Genomic DNA, 15,640 nt, shown 5'->3' with positions numbered 1-15,640 from the left:
CTTTTAGCTGATAGTCTTGCCACTTGTCCTAGGCAGAAAAGTCATTGGTTTCAAAAAATACAGCAATGGGAGACACACTAAACAAAAAAAAAAAAAGACAAAGCTATAGAGAATAGAATAAAAGGTTAAATATAACAAACTTGAAGTAAAAATAGTGGGTTTAGTTTAATCTGACCTGTTCTGAAGTCTTTGCTTTGCTGTCCTTGTCTCAGGCCTGTGCTGAGGTGCTCTTCCACATCCTATGGTGATCATACAGCTTGTATCTGTGCAAAACCCAGAATTATCTCCCGCTGTTCTCCAGGCTTTTCCCTCCAACTTCCTACAGTTAAGTATACATGAGCTTCCCAATACTTTTTGTCCTGTTTTGAGCAATCGTGTTTCTGACTGACTTAGAGTGAAGGCAACATTTCTCACTGATAAGGTTGAAGAAATAAAGTGGTATTACAACATATCACGAGTCATGTTTATGGAGGTGCAAACTGCCCACCTTGACCTGAAACTACATCAAAAGGAGACCTGGGAAGCTGATAAATCATTATTACTTGATACAGACAGTGTCCACATCTAGGACTGAAAATATCTGATATTCCCTATGAAGCAGACATGAAGCCTGCTGCCACTATAACCTTAGCTGTAGAGCTGGGTTTTCATTTCATGCAATATGATACTCATGAAGATTAAATCAGTATTCAGGATGACAATTGTGTATGTTGAACTCCATCATTTTCTCTTAAATAGAAAACTTAATGCTTTGAAGACAGAGATCAGTCATGGCAGAAAAACATCACTGTCAAGTTAAAATGTCCTTAAAATACCCAAACTGGTATTTTGTTTTAGCCTGAGGAAAATTATGATTTATTACATAATTTACGTTCATGTTTAAGGTAATAGAAAATCATCTCTGTCTTTACACCACTTAAAGGTTCACATCATTATCTTTCTAAAAATTTTCTGTTGAAACATTTTTTCTACTTAATTCAAAAGCCTGGCAGCTTTTCAGTGCATAGTGCAGTGAAGACATCTGAGAGAATATCTCCATTGATTTGAACCAAGGTAGGTTTCTGAGAGTCAGCAGGAAGAACACTGTCTTAGAGGACTCTCTCTACCATCGTATGCAATTTATCCAGTCCACCTCCGCTTTTGCGCCTTTGTGCCTTGTGGTAACTTTGTATAAGTAGTTGCAACAAACTTAAACAAAATACTTATGATTTCCAGCAACACTTACATTTCCCATATGCATTCTGTATTGGCATGGAATTTCTTATTTCTGCACATCTGTGTACATTTAGGTTTTCATATTCCTGTATGCATCTGTTCTGGAGTGGTGAGTTTGTGTATCAGCCCCTCAGTCCACCAGAGGGGAGGGAAATATATGGATTTGAGTGCATTTCTCTGTATGTGCAAGTGTTTGTGGTGTGAATTCTGTGATTTTACAGCTTCGGATGAATCTGTGTGTATGTCTCTACTTTCAGAGATCTGTGCATTTGTGAACATTTCTGTGTGTACCACCTGAGTTTGTGTGTGAGTGTACCTGTTCTGGTGTGCCTGCTCGCATCAGGTCACGTCCCATGAGGAGTCTGCGTGTATTTGGTGTAGGAGTGCACTGTGTGCGTGGTGTGGGCAAGAGTGGTGTGTGCTTTGGGTGTGCTGTTACCGTGGTGTGGTATGCCTGTGCTCAGGGTCTGTGTGTGAATAGCATGGGGGTTGACGTAAATGTGTGATGTAGCTGTTGTTTGAGATGAGAAGGGTCTGAAGCACAAGTGATTATGAGGAGTGGCTGAGGGAGCCGGGATGGTTCAGTATGGGGGAGGTTCAGAGGAGACCTCATCACTGTCTCAGTGTCTGGAAAAGAGATTGGAGTGGGGTGGGGGTTGATCTCTGCTCTCAGGTAAGTGATAGGAAGAGAGGTGGCGGCCTCAAGTTGCACCAGGGAAGGTTTAGGTTCAAATTAGGAAAAATTTCTTCACAGAAGGAGTAGTGATACAGTGGCACACTCTGCAGAAGTGATGGAGTCACTGTCCCTAGAGGTGTTCAGGGACCACAGAGATGTGGCACTGGGGGACGTTGTTAGTGAGCATGGTGGGGTGTGTTGGCTTGGACTCGGCGATGTTAGTGGTCACCCTTCATGATTCTGTGATCCTAAGTGTAGAAGAATAGCGGTGTGTGGTGCGAGGGCTGTGCGTGAAAGGTTTGTGCGTGAGTGGGCTGTGTGCGAGCGGTGCGTGGGCTGAGGGGCGGTGCAGAGCAGGACGGCTGTGAGGTCGCGTTCCCGCCGCGCGGTGCCCGCGGATCCATCCCGCCCGCCGACCGACCCCCACTCGCGCTTTCGCCTCAGCCGCCCCCCGCCGCCGGCCCGGCCGGGCCTCCAGAGGGGAGGGCTCCCCTGCCTTCGCCCGCCCCGTCCCGCCCTCCTCGCCCGCCTCTCGCTCCCCCTCACTCCCCCCTCCGCCGGGACTTCCCTTCCTCTCCTCATTCAGCGCCGTGCCGCTACCTCGGCATGTCCCGCAGCCGGGCTCCCTTCGGCGAGCGGCCCCAGTAGCGCCTCCGGCCGCGGGCGGGGCAGGGCCGAGGGGCCGGCGGGGGGCGCCGTTACTCGGGCACGGCGCGGTCATGGGGGGCTCCTGAGGCGGCCGAGGAGAGCAGCGGGAAAACGGAACGCCAGCATGGAGGCTCCGCCGCCTCCACCGCCGCCGGGCGCCCCCAGCGCCTCGGAGCCCGCGGGCTGCCCCAAGGACGCGGACCGCCAGCTGCGCCTCCGCCTCTGCGTCCTCAACGAGATCCTCAGCACCGAGCGGGACTACGTGGGGACCCTCCACTTCCTGCAGTCGGTGAGCGGCGGGGCGGGCGGGGGGAGCCCCTCGGGGGGACGGCGGGGCGGCCTCTCCGCGGGCGGCTCCGGAGAGCAACTTGTGGAAGTGCCCGCGGCCGGGCCGATCCGCGCGGGGGGAATCTCTTGTGCTGAGAGGCGGAGGGCGGGGGATGCCCGCGCCGTGACAGGGAGCGATCCGGGGATGCATCTTCTTCGCGGAACGCCGCGTCCCTTTTGTTGTTGTTGCGAAGTTGTTCTCTTTGTTAAAAGCTCTGCCTTCGTAGCTTGTTATTTGTAAATAAATGTAAGATATGTGTCGCTTTAATGGTAAACGTAAACACGGGATCGGGCAGGGTGTGTCTGTGCATGTGGAGGCAATTACACCACCCTCCGAAAGGGCTGGTTCAGAAGTAAAGCTCCATCTGGATGTTTTCTTCTTCCTATAGAGATGTGAAATTCATCACCATCGCAGTCCTGTAGATAAACCCTGAAGTAAAAGTTGCCAGATAAGAGATATGCCTTAAAAAGAAAAGAGTAAAATACTTGATTGCACAGAGATCGGTAATGAAAGCGAGGGAAGTCTGTGCAGAGATTTCCAAAAGATTGGTCAGGGCAGAAATTCGTTGTGGTGTTTTGCTAGATAAGTGCTAAAACCTGATTCCATCTAACGGGCTTCAACTCCGGGCTCTTTCTGAGTCGTCTTTCTGGCCATGTTTATGTTTGTTTGTTATTTAAACCCTATTTGTCTTCAATGTTCTTCAGAATCACCCAAGTGGCAAACTGTCTAGCATAAAAGACAAATGGAAAGGAAGTGGTTGCTTTAAGAACAGTCTCTACTTAAATCCTCCTTTTCTCTCAAGTAGTTGAACACAAAGTCTGTAATTTCAGAAAGCTTCCAATTAAAGTGTCAGTTGGCTTCATGTAAAATGAGGATTCTGTCTCGCTGTAAGGAGACTCTAAAAAAAGCTGTGAGTTGCAAAATGCCCCGTGCTATAGACAAAATAAAATAATAATAATAACAAAAACTCAGAAAACTCCTCTGTCCTAAGTACTGAATTTGAGATTTTGTCAACTACAGGCTGGAATGCAGACACGAGCCACATGTGTTTTTAGCTTCACTTCCAGCAGCTATAAGCAGTCACAGTATTCATAAATGGGATTTACATTGATTAGGGAAAAAAAAATTGGAAGGAAACAAATCCCTAAATAAAAAAGTATGTATTTGTATTTCTCAATGTGGCAGTTTTTGTGAGAGCAATAGTGGGTAATACACCTTAAGTGGTGGCAGGAGATCTGCATTCTCAGGATGGTGTACATGCAGCAGAAGCCCTTCCCACCCCATGGGTTGGCTGCAGTATTATCACCGGGGGTTGATTCTGATAGCGTCGCTTTACTCCCCCATGGAGTTTCTGTTTCACTATTTATGTTTGAATAAAGCACTGAGGGATTGGTTCTTTCCTATCTCTAGGCCTTGGTTTAGAGGAGGATTCATAGACATGGTTAACTTTAAGTGTGTGTTGAAAGTTCCTGTGCTCTCCTAAATAACAAGAAGTTTCTTAAATCATTGACCTAGTTCTTGTAGGCTGAAACTCTATACAGCTGCATTCAGACAACTGAATGGTATCGACACCATGGAAAAGAGAATGAAAACCCGCTGCAATTTGTAGAGATAAAAGGAGCAGTAGTGGGAAGAAATTTTCAAAGATAAAATTTGGAGTGAGAAATAATTCATGCATAGATGTGGTGAAAGGCCTTAACTTAGCACTTTCTACAGGGTACCACCAAGTGCTTTGCCCTGCCTCCCACAGCAAACAGAGGACACGACATGTGATGCATGGTGTCATCTATATGGTCACCGAAGTTAGGGGCAGTTATAGGGCTAAAGTTTGGCCATATGACACTAGCAAAAGAAATACTGTAGCTCTGGGATTCTGAATTCTCAAATCTACTTGTGCCTCACAACTTAAATTCACTTTACTCCCATTAGTTGTTTTGTTTCTTTTTGCCTGAGGAACTGCAGCTCCTGCCCCATGGATCCATTTCTTACCATTTCACATTCAGTGTGAGTAGCACTTATCCAGTGCAAAATAAATGTAAACTATTCCACTTTCTGGGCTATGATACCTAGTTAATGCTTCAATATGGTTATGTGACATTAGTCTTTTTTTTTTTCTTTTTAATAGTATGAATTGAACTGAAATTGATTATTTTTCCAAATGTTGTGGGAGCAATTTTTTGGCAGCAGTGGAGAAAAGACTGTAGTTCCTCCGTGTGGACAGCTGCAGTTCCGAATCTTATGGAAAGCAGTTCCTGTTGAACACGAGATAAAACTTGAGGGGTACAGGTTCCTCTGCTTGAGAAGACTTGATCACTTTGATAAATAGCAGAAGGCTGAATCTCACATCTTTCAATCGCCAAGAATGTGTTTTCTTTAAGTAGGATGGGACAGTTGTGCTTTAGAAAATGGTTAGGTGAGGGAGTTTGTGCTCCTTGTTAAATATTTGCTATTGAAGCTTCAATTCTCATTAAGTATTCTCAATAAACAGTGTTTTAAAAAGCAAACAACTACATTCTATGGGTTTATTCACAGTGCTGAGCTTGCTTGCTAACAGAAGCTTCCATGTGTTCCCTAGTAATGCAAAAGAATCTCCTAAGTATCTGATGCTATGCATTTGCAAATAAATCAAAACAACTAAGAGTATTTTTGTCCTTTTTACAAGACCATGTTAAAAGAAAGGTTTCCCTTTTCTTTCTGCATGCTTACAAGTCTTTCTTCCCTATGCTACAAAGGAGGGAGGTTCCCTGGGAACACAGGGACTCAGACTTTTATTTGCTTTTCATAAAAGATTGTGGTCTTTATTTTTGCTTCCATGGATTTATCGTGTGGATGTTGTGAAAGTTACAGAACATGAGGTGCCCTTTTCTCGCCATAAAAACAGTGTTAGACACCATGAAAAACATTTTGCTGTTGGTTTTTGTACTTAGAAGTAAAAAGATTAGTAAAATTAGTCCAGATGTTTACCTATTTAAATAAAAATAATTTCTAGAATCTACTATCCCATACTTCTGGTAATTATCACAAGAGGAATTGTATCTGGAACATTAGCTCACATGTCTCTCATAGCTACAGCTAAATGAGGTTATTCAATGCATTAGGTTTAATGTACCCCGCTCCTTTTCAATCTGCACATTGCTTGTGAAACTTTTTCACTGACTTGTGGACACAAGAAGGCAGTCCTGGTCAGTTTTGTTCCTGTTCAGTTTCTGTTACTCCTATGAGAAGTCGTTTTACAATATCATGTTTCGGAACTGTGGAGAAAATGAAATGCAGTAGATCTTTGCTGTGTTTTGTTCCAGATGTTGCAAGTTGAGGTGATCAGTTCCAAGGGATATAGCTATTTTTAAACAGAATCTTGGCTTTGTATTAGAAGGTAGTATGGTACAGGTATGATATCCGTGTGCATCATGTGATCTTTGCAGTTGCATTTTTTTGTAGTCTTAAGCCTCAAGGTGAAGCACTGTCATACTGAGAAAGGACAAACTGTTTTCTACCAGCCCACAGCTTGTGATCTGAAGTTGTTATAAATATGCACAAGCTTCATGTCCTGTCTTATCTGCCATTTTGTTAGGCAGGTATGCTGCAGAAGAAATGCTGTGCAAGTCATGGAATTAATAGATAATACTGTAGATATGCTGGTATGTTGCTAACTTAATTTAAAACATCCTTATAAAGGCCCATCACACAGAGAGGTTTTTTAAAGCAGCAAGAAGAACTACAGGGAATGGATGAAAACATCCTGCTGCCAACGTCATTAGAGGACTGCTGATCAAATGAGAAACAAAGTAGAAAATTGTCTGAAGCTAAAGGAACTTGACTAAAAGTTCCTGATGGAGTAAGATAAACTTCAAAGAGATAAAGGCAAATAGTTCTGTTGTAAGTCTCTGAGATCATAAACCATAAGGATTTCAGATCTCCAGACTTCAAGATTCAATTAATCCTTTGCCTCCTTGCAGCCTCTTTGAACTCACTGCAATTCATGCAGATATGTTTACATCCTGTATATCATCTTGTAAACATTTCTTTTTTCTGTGGCAAAACTAAAACAGGTGATGATTTTGTTTGAGTGACCATTCTGAGAGATGTTAAAGTGTCGGTTGGTGACATCATTTTGCTGGCATGCTGAGGTGTAAAGTTGGCACACTGCGAACTTAAGCTTACCTGTTGTCTGGGAATCTGTTCTTCCCCTTGTTGTACAGAGAAAGGTGCTGCAAAATTCCTTGAGGAAAAAAAAAAAGGTTTTGCAGTGTTGTACAGCCATTCCACAGAACTGTGGTCAAATCTCTGATACTGACATTGCAATGATTAGAGACTGTTTTTCAAGTGGGGAGGTGCTTCACACGCTTGTTGTCCATTGTTTAAAGACAGATTGGCTAGTGGGTACACAGCAGTTACATGTCAGTATTTAAAGGTTTGGCATAGCAGTTTGTTGGTGTCATCATATGAATTGCATGTGAAAGCATATTAACTGTAATGATCTAACACACTAGCTTGCAGTGTATTTTGTTGCATACACTTTGTCTTTTTTTCTTTCTGCAGTCCTTTAATTTCATTGTATTCTTGGTTCTAACCTGCACATGCAGCTCCCACTGCTTCATCAGGTAATTGCAAGTATATGAAACCAAAATATGCTCTGCCTCGTATACAAATATGGCTCTTTCATCTCTGAAGACAAACCACCAACTTCTAAATTCTAATATCTGAACGACTGAGTGTACTTTGTGATTGAGCAATCGCTGTGTTTGATGGAGGCATGAAAACAGCCTGAAAGTTGAGCTGTCCTTATCAGAGATCAAGCTGGATAACTAATTGTACCAGGATTATTTTTAGTTTTCAATATTTCTGCCATTTATTTTTATATGAAGATTGGAAGTCTTCTTCCATCTTATCTATTGTGTAAATATTTTGTTAGGACACGTGCCATCAGATAAATTAACCCACATCCTACAGACTCAAAATATTTGTTATGCTCCCTTTTTTTGCTTGCTCTGTAGCTGTAATTGATCTAGTATCTCTGGATTTTGCACTCCACCCATCTTGAAATATGATAAGCATCACTTTTTTTTTTTCTCTTCATATTTCACAATCTTGTTTGCATCCGAGATTAGGCTGCTGATGCTCGGAGCAGCAAAGGCCATTCGTCTCATCTGTGAGGTGTGGCTTCCTGTTCTGCCCCTGCTCTCTGCATGTTTTACCCTCAAGAGACACAGATATGCTCTTGTTCTAGGAGGTGTACGGTGTGATTGGGTGATGTTGTTCCTCTGCTATGAGACAGCGAAAAGAGCAGCTGGGGAGAAGGAGTTGTTTGAAAGAGATCTTAATGAACTTTGCTGTTCGGTTGTTTTAATTACTCAGATATGCTCACCTATGGCCAACTGTTATGGTTGCCTATGATCGAGATTTTCTGCTGTTAGGTCTTCACAACAGGAGATGTTTTTCTTTAAGGCCCAGTTCCTGACTCTTGCAAATTGAGGAAGATGACAGCTTTAATTTTAAAGTGCAAGTTTGTATCCCTTGTGGTTGTAGAGTGTGAAGAACAACAGCAAACCATAGACGCGCATTAGTTATTAGGTATTCACGTTATGACTCAAATTGGGCTGGTAACTTTTAGTAGAAGTTTTATTTTTCAGGTTGTGTTATGCAAAATCAGCTACTAAAGGCTGAAATGTGAGCAGATGAAAAAGTTCTTTTGCTCTGGGTACAAAGAGAACGTGAAGAAAACAGTCTATAGAAAGTGAAATAGAAGTGAAAAGCAGAAAAACAAAACAAAGCAAAGAAAGCTCTGAAAATATTTATTAGGCTCAGAGAGAAGAAAGTCTCAGCTGGTGAAGCTTCAGAGATATGAGTGTTGGTATCAGGTTTTTTTGTAGCAGAGGATGTTGCTCATAATATTCTCTAAATTAAGAGTTTTATTGTGGAGGGAAGGAGTATATAACTGCATATAAGCACTGCACCTTTTCCTTTGCTCTAATGAAGAGATTTTTTTTTCCTGTGCATTTTTGCAATTTTCCCTTACATCCTATGGCAGTCATCTTTCGTGCCATTAGTATTCCTATTTCTACATATATTGGAGATAGGGATCTTTATAGCTTTTACTTTTCTGAAATGCCAGCAAATGAGAAGCTCTTTTCCTTCCCCAGCCTTTTTTACTGAAGCTTTACAAACCAAAGGTGTTAGGTGTGCAGCAGATTTGTGTATATGAAAGATGTTATTTTCACACTTTCGTCGAATATCGACAATGAGAAAACGCCTATAAATCCCCTGTGTAGTTTCACCACTTTGCTGGCATGCAGGTGAGAACTGAACCTTTCTCTTTGTTTCCTCACTGGGGCTTGGTGTTCATCTGACCCTTGTTATCCTTTATCTCTCTACTCTGGTCTTGTTACATCCTTCAGAATGCAGTGTTTGACCTGACTACGTCTTTCTTTCCTCTCAACTGCAGAGATGCCATCAATCAGCCTTTCTGCCATTTGTCCCTCCCTCTCACATTGGGGTGCCAGTTGTTGTCTGAACATGTGCCGTGATCTCTGGGGGAAGGGAGAGAGTGGCTGCCCTGTGCTTTCAGAACTCACTTGTAAAAGCAGTTTGGAAGGACAGAGATGCTGGGCTTCAGTAGAAAAGAGCACATGGATCAAAAAGTAAATCAAGAATCACAGACAGCCAAAAGAATTTGAGTAAATTGGTCTACATGTAGCTGAACACATGGCCGACTTTCAGAGGTTTTGGCTGATTTTAGCAGGAAGCAGACAGATACCCATTAATGCCGCTCGTTCATCCCTAAGCATGGGGGATGGTTTATCCCGATTCTTGGGTATCCTTACTGTTAGAAACATTTTCCTAATGCCTACTGTAATATCTCATCTTTGTGGGGTTTTTTTCAGTGAGCACAGAGGCAGTCTCTTTCTCTTTTTATCAATCTCTCAAGTATTTCATGACTGTTATCACATTTGTTTCAGTCTAGATTTAACTGTCAGACTTTTAAATTCTTTTCCCACAAACTATTTAAATTTACCTCAGATACTTTCTATTCTGTTTGGATTCTTTGCTAATCTATCTATTTATTTCTCAAACTCTAGTTCTCAAAACACAGGCACAAGACACAAGTCTCTAGCTGTGCTGAGTTCCTGTATTTTCTACAGTAGTATTATTATAGCAAGAAGCATTAAGAAAGGTTTGCCTCAATTTGTACTTGCATCTGAGAACAACGCCTTGATCATACCAGTGACAGCAGCCAGGTGTCTGCAGAGAGGGTATATGGGAGCAGCTTGATATTTAGACTTCAGGGATGTGTTTTGGAAAGGCAACACTGAACCTTCCTTAGGGGGAAGAGTGATGTCCTGAAGCCAGCTTCCCTCTGCTCAGATCCTGGCCTTCCCAGAGGCTTCTTACTCTGGAAAAGCATCTGAGGCTTGAAAAAAGAGCAGCTCCCGAGTGCTCTGTCTGCCTGCAGGCATTCAGATGAGTCCATGAAAGATGAAGCTGTCAAAAAATTACTTGTTTCTGTTGCCTGCCTATTGTTTCTTTTAGGCATTTGCAAGAAAATATAAAGGAGTATATGAGCATTTCCTTGTTTCCAGATGCAAAATCACTTTTCTCCATTCTCTGTTTTCTTTCTCTTTTTTTTTTCTTTCCACCTCAAATTGGATCCTCAACCTGAAATGAGTGTTTTCTTGCTAAAGGTCTTGCAGTGCTCTAGTGGATTTTGAGACATAAATTGGTGTGTAAGTTTTGATTTAGGCGATGCTTGAAATCCCTGTGCAGTGGCAGTCTACACTGGTGGCTGACAGAGTACTGCTGACCCACATCTGCAAAGCAGATCCATCATTACCTGCAAAGACTACCATTATTCTTATTATATTATTATTTGCATTAAGACAGGATTTAGTGACAAAGCCTTCCAGAAACCTAATTTGACCTCTTGGACCTTGTTGGATGAAGCCTCTCCAGTGGCAAAGGCTTTCAAATCTCTTACACTTAATCTCCTTGCTTGAAACTCTTGAAATTAGGAAATGGAAAGAAATCTTGTGAACTTCTCTACTTTGTGAAGATTTTTCATATGCAAGTAGCAATTGTCATGCTTACAGAAATCTGTCCTGTGCATAGAATCTTTGAAACTGTTCTCAGTGACTGTCCCTCCTTGTTTTGTGACACCATGGCAAGATCCCTTTGGAGGAGTCTTTCAGCCAGATCCTTTTGTTTTGTGCTTTAGATGTCCTGGTGAAAGAACACATAGTTCATTCACAGTTAATGCTCTTGTTTATTCCTATCCTCTTGGTATTGGGATGGGATTCTTAATTCAGATTTACAGAGCAGTATTTCGTTAAATGCCCTGAATTGACAGATGATTTCTTGATTAATGCCATCAGTAAAGTGGTACTGTTTCAGAGTGCATGAAGGCTGTTTGAATTGAGGACATAAGCACTGGGGGTTGTACTTGTGGCACAGGATGGGGCTATTTCTTCCTCTGGGGTGACTTTGATTCATTCCCTCCTTCCCCGTCCTTCCCTTTTCATTTCTGTCTCAATATTTGAAATTGTGTTTTCAACTTGTGTTGAAGCAACTGGTCCTACTTTTTCAAAGGAATAGAAACACCATTATCTCATCTATTTGGAAGTTCCCATTTCACAGTGGGAACGACTGCAGCATTCTCAGCTTTTAACAGCTAAAGGCAGAACAAAACAAAAAAACAAAACAAAACTTGAAATGTGCAACAATGTTACTTCTTAATCAGCTACAGTCTTCACTGTGGTATAATGCAATGCAATTCATGCAGAGCTATCTCATACAGAATCTGAATGCCACCTTTTACTTTCGTGCTAATCTAACTGAGGTTTGGAATGGGGATTGCACCCAGAGTCTGTGTAAGACCTGAGGAAGATCTTGGGCTTAAATGTTGTTGCAGATAAAGACTATTGCTTGACTGTTTAGCCAGCCAAGCCTGATTCTGCACAGACAGTTGAGTCAAGCCACAGTGGACATTCAGATCTGCAGTGGACATTCAGATCCCCGGTAAACCTGTGCTGGCACAGACCCTCAGGGTGGATATCTGAACTAAAATGCCTGGCTCCCTTCTTTGCCATTCTATTGAAGCCATTCATCTGAAGAGGCCTTAACTCCCTTTGAACTGTGTATCTCAAGGCTAGAGTAAGGGAAAAACAGTTCTGCGGGGAGAAAACAGTTCCTTCCCTCTTCCTAATGAGCCCTCCTCCTTAGAAGAATAACTGATTGCTTACACAGCTGATAGCCATATGTCAAGCCACAAGATAGTAATTGCCCAAAACTGAATGAGAGCTCTGATAGGACCCCACAAACCTAGTGGCAGAAAGGCAGATATTGGCCATTCCTGGCAACTTGTGGCGATGTGCCACAAACTAGATAGCAGTGCCACTCCTGATGGTTCTGGCATCGTAGGCACATTAATGGCATATGTTGCTGCATTGCAGAGAGGGTGATAGATTTTTACGCCCTGATTATTCAAAGATCAGGGGGTTACTTGGATAATGGGACAGCAGATCTGAGTTCAAAGAAATTTTACGTTCATATATTGTTATTGCCATAGCAATCACTATTTCATAAAAGAATATTGGCCATACAAAGAACACCTGGCTGCAACCCAGCTGACATCTCGTGATTCATTTGAGTAAGTTTTGTGAATACTTCATTCCAACTTTCACTTTTTACTTCTGGTTTTGCTTGTGGTCAGTTCTTGTGTCAGCAGGTTAATTTGTAGATTTCCAAACAGTTCAGCTTCTGTAAAGCAAAGCTGCTTTTTTTTTTATTTTTTTAATTAGCTCTGTCTTTTAGTCATTAAAAACATTCAGATATGCTAGCTATCATTCAGTTGGCTCACTAATACTTTCAGTTAAAAATAATAATTTTATAAAAAGAGCAAGCAATCTAATAGGCATGTTATTGATTATATGTTCCCAGTGGATTCATTAGTTATATAGTTGCCAGTGCTTCAGAGTTACAGCCAACCTTTTCAGGGCTCCTTTGAGTATATATTGGGATGTGCTTGTCTGTCTGTTTTGCGTGCGAAACTTGATGTGATTGGGCTGGGACTTGCCCAAATCAGGTTGCTGATTTAGTTGTGATGTTGCTGCCAGTGATACCAAGCGTGTGTCCTTTCTGATGTGTGGGCAAACACCGATTGCTGGCAGGTCACACTGCTCATGCCTCCCCTGAGAGGGCCACTTGTGAAGAGAGAGGCCAGCGCAGCCCTTTACAGCTGCTGCCCTGGCTGCTGAGATTGCCACCAAGGAGTGGTGCGTGTCTTTGTGGTGTGAACAAGTTATTAAGAAGCAGCTTTGAACTTGTGAGACCCATTTTACACCGGAACTGCTGGATGGCTGTCAGATGTTAACCACTTCTGCAGTTGATAAAGTGGGCTTAGATTTAATGTAGAAGTAATTTTAAAAAAAGTGTAATGACATCATCCTCATCTCCTTAAACGTTTGCTTATCTACAGAAAATCACTTAAGTGATAATACTTCTTCTGTCTTGGAAGTTTTGTCTGTTTCTGTGCCTGTCATCCTGGTGTGAGTAACTTGGAACAACCCATCATAGGATTCATGAGGGAAATATGTGTCAAGACAGAGAAATCATTAAAGGTTTCATTCAGGGATTATTTTGGAGGCTGAGGAAACCGACAATGAGAAGAGTTCCCCGATATTCAAAGCGTGGTGTGTAACTGGCGAGGGCCTTGCTTTGGGGACAGATGCCTGATAAGAATTTGCATTTTAGTGAGTTCTTATCTCAGATAGGTGGGCGGACTTCAGCTACACAGCAAAGTCTCTGGTCTCAAGGGACTTTCTGTCTAATCTGACAACTGCTTTGAATTCATCACCTTGCAGGGAGCCATTTGCTGTTAACCTCATCTCTGGGTGGCTAAGGAAGCCCCTTTCATTTTGTTTGAAGGGGCAGTAACAGAAGGCTGTAAAACTTCTGACCTGGTGAAATCTTTTGGACCCTGAAACCTGATTCTTAGGCAGAATCCGGGTTGTTGTGGGAACAATGGAGAAGCCTGACATGGATGTATATCAGTGGGCTGTGGACTATTTCATATGTAGGTCACAGTGGGGAAAGATACGGAGGCATAACTTTATCTTGATCTCGTTAGAACTGATCGGTGGTTAATGCCTCACATTGTTAAGCAGGAGACTTCGGCTACAGATGTAGTAAGCAAAGCAGTGCCAGGCTTCATCCTGCGGCCCTGAGGCCAGCTGCGTGTGTCTGGAACGGTCCTGTCTGACTGAGCTCTGCTCTTTTCGAAGCAGGATGACTGCATTCAGAGTGCCCACTGAGAGCGGTCCCTGCCCATCCCAGTGTTGGCGCTGAGCCTGGGAATTGTTTGGGAGAGCATGAGTGGCGGGCCCACAGGGTGCCAGGAGCTTTTCTAACATTCTTCTAACAGTATTCCGAGGCTCAGACAGAATTCCAGCACTGTTAGCTTTAGGATAGATGTAGCCTGAGCTCCCACCCTAGTCTGTGGCACGGTACTGGGGTAGAACAGTGGTCCTGTGGCAAGTGCTCTGTTGTTACGTGGAAGTTCCAGTTGCCAGGCCAGAGGTGTTGGAAATCCCTTCTGCCAGCTTTCCTTAGCTAGTTTCTGTCACTACTGACTGTTGCTGTCATAGCCTGGTGTCTTTTGTTTTTTTTGATCTGTGGAGAAGGGAAAAGAAGGAATGTGGCCTGAATGGGTGAGGGCTGCTTCAGGGCAGTGCAAAGGGGAACCAGACAACAATTACCTAATTCTGAGTGTCATTACTGACAGTTGTGAGTTGAGACTGAAAGCACATTGGTCCTTCACACGAAGTGCTGCTTGCTCATTTCTGTTTTATTGTGGAAAATCAGAGGCTTCAAATGATAGTCACTGGACATTTACATATTAGTTTTGTCGTCTCTTGTCCATCTGGATGCTGGTGGTTCTGTCTCTGTCCTGTCTCTGTCCTCTGGTGGCACTGTGCTCGGAAATCAGTGCAGATAGGAAGCAGTTGTTTGTGAGGAGAATGATGACAAGACACAGAAAAAAGGAAGAACAGCAGGGCAAGATTTCTGAAGAGAGCTGTAGAAGCGTGATAGCTACAAGCAGCCAGCTCTTAGAGGCACCACCCCTCGGTAGGAAAAGAAGTAATGAATATTGGAAAGAAACTTGTTCCCAGGATTTTGTTACTTTGTCATCTCTTGAAGCATTGTGTGCACCAATATCCCTGCTGCAAATCGGTGTCTCCTTCTTTGCACTGTCATAAATGTTCTGTTCACATGTGTGAGGAAATGTTCTGAAAACTTGCTGGTGAGCAAATAATGATTTGGGAGCTGTTTGAGCCAAAGGTGATTTCTTTGAGAGAAATAGTTGAAAGGTGAGATTTGCCAGTTATGTTACTTAGACAAGACAAAAGCACCATTAAATGGTGCAAGGTACACAAAATCCGGAGTATTTGGGGTTGCGGTACTTTTTTGTTTGCTGGACTTTTACTGAGCCAGACTTCCATCTTTGCTGTGTCTGAATTTCTAGTATTTTGTATCCAGACTTCTGGCCTTCACATTGCACCCGGATTCTTGGTTTACTATTACCTTGTTTTGCAGTGGATTGCAAAGCCTTTGCCCAAGGACAGATAAACTTACTATATATTTTTTTCTCTTCTGTGCACTCCTCCTTCTCTGTTCAGCACTCAGAAGTAGTATTTGCCAGAGTAAGTACATTTCTGAATTAGGAAGCAGGAGGAAAAGCATTTAGAAACAAAACTGAACCAATACAACTAATATGTAGTGAA

At 42.7% G+C, this 15,640-nt stretch overlaps 1 protein-coding gene across 1 annotated transcript in view; it reads left to right on the top strand.

Moving 5' to 3' along the window:
* Window positions 1-2,663: 2,663 nt before the first annotated feature.
* The window catches only part of PREX1 (phosphatidylinositol-3,4,5-trisphosphate dependent Rac exchange factor 1), a gene marked incomplete at both ends in the record, with an annotated part of 144,915 nt that continues 131,938 nt past the window's right edge, over window positions 2,664-15,640 (top strand). Inside the window, one exon of the mRNA XM_079543293.1 lies at window positions 2,664-2,828. Within this exon, the coding sequence (XP_079399419.1) occupies window positions 2,664-2,828 (165 nt within the window). The remainder of the gene's footprint in view (window positions 2,829-15,640) is intronic.

This window comes from Tetrao urogallus (assembly GCF_951394365.1).
Source record: "Tetrao urogallus genome assembly, chromosome: 16".
NCBI classification, from domain to species: domain Eukaryota; kingdom Metazoa; phylum Chordata; class Aves; order Galliformes; family Phasianidae; genus Tetrao; species Tetrao urogallus.
The sequence above is the reverse complement of the archived record's forward strand: the minus strand, read 5'-3'. Positions and strand labels throughout refer to the sequence as shown.